Source organism: Beta vulgaris, chromosome 7 (assembly GCF_026745355.1).
Source record: "Beta vulgaris subsp. vulgaris cultivar EL10 chromosome 7, EL10.2, whole genome shotgun sequence".
In the NCBI taxonomy this organism is placed as follows: Eukaryota; Viridiplantae; Streptophyta; class Magnoliopsida; order Caryophyllales; family Amaranthaceae; genus Beta; species Beta vulgaris.
Window position 1 is genome coordinate 6,594,778 of NC_079208.1, and position 4,646 is coordinate 6,599,423.

A 4,646-nucleotide genomic window follows, 5' to 3' on the forward strand; every position below is an offset into this window, starting at 1 on the left:
TATGATTACGTGTCATTATTTTTTCACTATGTTAGGAATCCATTTATTCAAAAAGGAGTTGTATACCTCTCAGTGTATACGTTTTCTGTAACTATTTGATAGGAGCGAACTCTTTTATCTTTCAAATAGTAAACTGCATAATGTTCACAAACTTTTTTTTATTATGAGTACTACTACTAGCTGTGTTAACTTGCAATGCATGTAAGATAATAAAAATTGAGTATCGGCCAATTTTTGACAATTTAAGAAGTTTTTTTTTATCATTCTCATTTTTTGTGCGCGTCTCCCACTGCACCTCTTTGAACTTAAATATCTTGCATCATATATTCGTAAAAATTATAACGATATAATATTAATAATGTACTAATTGAGATGAATCAAACAATACCTTACAGGACTATATTTTTTCTTATAGATTGAAAACAATTGAGAAGATTCTCTCTAAACATGAATATGTACATTATTCTTACCGCACTCTATTAAAATGTCCCTTAAAAATTGCTCCATTTCCTTTATTAGTGGAAAAATGGACCAAAACCCTTATGCTACCAACCTATTCACAAACCCGTGTAACAAGTAGGTCATACTTGGACGTTTATTCTCTTCAACCCACTTGCTTATGTACTTCTCTTGAAATTTTGCTTTCATTTGCACCCGTACCGCTACTACATATCTCCTGACAATTTGATCCAAAAGAAAAGGCGCAATTATTTATGGGATAGATGGAGTATTACCATCATATATTGCCTATACACGGTCATGGGTAGAATCACGGTCATGGGCAGATGGTTCTGGTGTTGGACAAGATGCAGTCGCAGTCCTTTTTCCTCTCTCCGACCTACTATTTTCAGCAAACATAACACTATTCACGTGCATACCCTTTTGTCTCTCGACTTCTGACCACTCGGACGAGTAATAATGTTCTTCGCTAGACTTCGCTGGGTCTTTTGAAGCCGGAAAGAACATGCCTCCCCATTGAGGAAAATGCACCAATGCCACAGGAAGAGTGCAAGCAATGGCCATGACACCCATATACACGAGCCCTTGCTCGGTCGTATACCTCGAGCTTGCGAAGAAGATCAATTGAGTGATCATAGATCCTAAGTTCCCACCTGCACCAGTGAGACCTGAGATGATCCCTAGGGAGCGACGTGAAATGAAGGGCACAACACCATAGGTCGCACCACACGCAGCTTGGGCTCCAATTGAGAAGAGAACCATGGCTACAACCGCGACTGGAAGGGTGTTAGCCAAGCCTAGCCACACACAAAAGACACCGCCCATTGTCTGGAAAAACCATAACATCCATAGCCTTCCCCTCATCCCAAATAAACGAGCACTCCAATCTGAAGCAAACCCACCAAATGGCCTAGAGGCTATATTAGCCATGCCAAATCCCGTTGCAATTAATCCAGCAGTGTGGAGTTTGAGATTGAATCTGAGTTCATAGACAATAAAATATTCTTTAGAAAGAAACTTAATTCATATGTTTATTAAGCTATTATGATCATTAGTAGAGAATTGTATAATTAGGCTGTACATATACCTGTCAAAGAAGTATTGAGCGATAATATTGTTTGTTGTTAACTGAACTCCCATGGAGTAGCCATAGATCATGACAAAGATCCATGTCCTGTAGTTGGTGATTGCGTACCAACATACCTGCGTCAGATAGCCAATTTAATTTGTGTGGTTACTAGCTATATGACAATAAATGAGAAAAATGTAACTTCTCTTTTCACTTTTTATATAGGAATTAGATATTGTCGTTTTAACAGTAGACTAGCTAGAAGAAAATAAAAATGAAACAGTTAAGCAATAAGTCAATATCAATAACACAAATCACCGTGTTATTGTCATAAATCATTAATGTAATGCAGTATTATAAAAACAAATGTAATTCAATCATTATTGTTAAATGTAAGGCTACATACAACAAAATCACTTTCAAACTTCAGATATTTGACGATACTTCTCATCGACATATAAAATATGTAATCTTCTTGATTATGTCTTAAGATGTGCAATTAAATTTTCTACTTTTTATAATTTCTGTTAATACACAGTACAAAAAGATTCATGGTCAAAAATAGTATATTTAAGGATCAGATATGGTATGGACGGAGTAATTGTTAAGTGAAAATGATCCAAATTAGTTACCTTAGAGAACTTGTCTTTGGAAACATCACCCTTGTTTTGGAGTTCACTAAGATTGCCATCAGGCAAGTCCTGCCCAAAAGTAAGAATAAGTATACCCATGATGAGCTGAAGACATCCAGGAATGAAGAAGGCAAGTCTCCACGCCTTGAAGGCGGTGATGCCGCCGGCTCGTTGGATGATCTCGAACATCACAGGCATGAGTAATTGGGTGGCGCCACCACCCATATCACCCCATCCTGATGTAACGCCACTAACCGCACCAATGATCTGGCTATTAAACATGGTACTCACCCAATATTGGCATGAGACAAATGTGGCCAAAGAGAACCCAATCAAAAACCTGACTATTATATACCCTACAGCCGACTCAACCATAGACATACTGAAGACAGCCGGAGCTGTTAACATGAGGACAAATGCACACCCGTAGCGCGGTCCGATGAGATCACAAATTACACCCATGGCTAGTCTTGAGAATATACTCCCTGACACTGAGGCAACCCCGGCATCGCCGATGTGAATATCGGTGAGGTTAAGGTTGTCTCGAATGATCGGGAGTAACGGGGCCGCGGCAAATGTGGAGACAACGCATGTGAAGAAGGAGAACCAGGCTAAATGGAATGCGCGCATATGAGGCTGGGCTAAGGAGAAAATTTTGAACACTTTCGCCTTGTGTTCGGAGTCTACCGGAAGTGCAAACTTGGTCGATGTATCGGTTGGCACCCCGGAGGTTACCCCCGAGAAGGCATGGGTTGGCTCCCTTCCGGTAACTCCATGCATTGAGCTACCTAGTTCGTCATCCATCTTACTGATGCAAATGAATAGATCCGAATAACTAGCTTAGCTTTTGTTGAAACTAAGAGTTCTATGGCTCGATGTAGTAATAAGAGAAAGTGGCAGTGACTTTCGGATATCGTTTTAGTTTATGAAATGGTTTGAACTTTGAGGTATTATGGAATGGAATAAAATGAGGAGATATCTGGTGGATTTATAGGATCCTATTGAAGTTTTTTTTTTTTTTTTTTCCTTGAGTATTATTGAAGTTTACTTTGAGGTGAAACTTTGACTAGTTTTTTTTTTTAATAGTTAAACTTTGACTACTTTAATATTTATTGATTAGTATCTTGGCTTGGACAATGCTGGTAAGTTATAATTATCAAATATATTATTACTCATAAATTTCATAAACGATTTTATTAGCTTTTCGTAATGTTATGTCTAGCTAGTAAGAAATTGGAAAATAGACGTTATAACATGATTTTGATTTTTGTAAAAAAATATTCTAAGGAACTGGGGATTTAAATAAAAACTTCAATAGGATAGGGGTAAGAGAATTTTATTGCCTTAATGAAAGTGTTAGAGATAAGAAAAAATGTATTTATGTTTATACGTTACATACAATTATAAGACTATATTATGTTTTACTTTGCAACATAAATTAAACATTGAAGCTGTAGTGAATTACTGGTTAAATTCTCACATTTTATTTCAAAGGTTATGTGCTCGAGTTTTTGAATAGGAATACCTTTAATTATATTTGTATCAAAAAATATTAAAAAAGATAGTCTAATTTTAATATTAAACTAGACCTAGTTACTAAATGGATTAAACTAGTCACCAAAAAAAATTAACCTAGTTACTATTGGGCTAATTTTGTTTTAAATATTCGACTTACCATTACCTAATTTTAATTTAAAAATTAGAGTCTCTTACAAGACAAACTCTATTTATATAGATATCTGTTAATTTTTTAGATTTATATGAAAATGGGCCTGGGTAACCCAATAAGGAGGAACAGAGTTTAGCCCACTTACAAGCTAGGAGGTTCCATCCTAAAACCAATTGGTGATAGGAGGAGTAACTCCTCATCTTATAAAGTGGTTTATTCTCTCCTCTTTCTCCAATGTGGGACACTCACAAGTGGGCATTTCATGGGTTTCAACAATATCCTTGATTTATTTGTCTGGAGTTATTGTATAGTTAGGAGACGCCAAGGAAGTTGCTTTAATTTGTCATATACAAAGAATCTTAACTACTCCATCATTAATTAATATTTTGGACCTTATGGATCCGGGTAGGATCTAGATCTTCCTTGAAAAAAAGGATCTGGACCGGATCCTAAATTATTACCCAAATTCAGATCTGTTTACCCATTTTTATAATATTATTATAATTTAATATCATATTTTGATAATATTATAATATTAGTTATTACAATGTAAAACGGATTTTCGCTTGAATTTCGGATTATTATTCTAAATATTGTGTGATTTTTGTGCGAATGAATTTACAGGATAATTAAGTTCGAAACGTGGGTTGATAACTAATATACGGTTTGATAATTGAATAGTTGTAAGTAGTTGCAATGATTATTTTTTAAAATTTAAATGTATTTTTTGATTGATATTAGATGACTTTATTATTTAAAATCTTTAATTATTGCAAAAATTAGCTTAGTTTGAAGACAATAGGCAAGGATCCGTTTA

General features: G+C 35.4%; 1 protein-coding gene across 1 annotated transcript; it reads right to left on the bottom strand.

Annotated features, from left to right (window-relative positions):
• Positions 1-471: 471 nt before the first annotated feature.
• On the bottom strand, positions 472-3,617 carry LOC130592106 (high affinity nitrate transporter 2.4-like). The gene is made up of 3 exons (XM_057396273.1): positions 2,161-3,617; positions 1,547-1,662; positions 472-1,438 (listed from the first exon to the last, which is right to left on the bottom strand). Exons 1-3 carry the CDS (start codon positions 2,962-2,964, stop codon positions 748-750), a joined length of 1,611 nt encoding a protein of 536 aa, XP_057252256.1. The 5' UTR covers positions 2,965-3,617; the 3' UTR covers positions 472-747.
• Positions 3,618-4,646: the final 1,029 nt, after the last annotated feature.

Coding starts and splice junctions, on each gene's coding strand:
- LOC130592106 (XM_057396273.1), bottom strand. CDS start 2,964: ATGGATGACGAACTAGGTAGCTCAATGCATGGAGTTACCGGAAGGGAG. Junction 1,663..2,160: donor CCAAAGACAAGTTCTCTAAG/GTAACTAATTTG, acceptor TATCTGACGCAG/GTATGTTGGTACGCAATCAC. Junction 1,439..1,546: donor GCTCAATACTTCTTTGACAG/GTATATGTACAG, acceptor CTATGAACTCAG/ATTCAATCTCAAACTCCACA.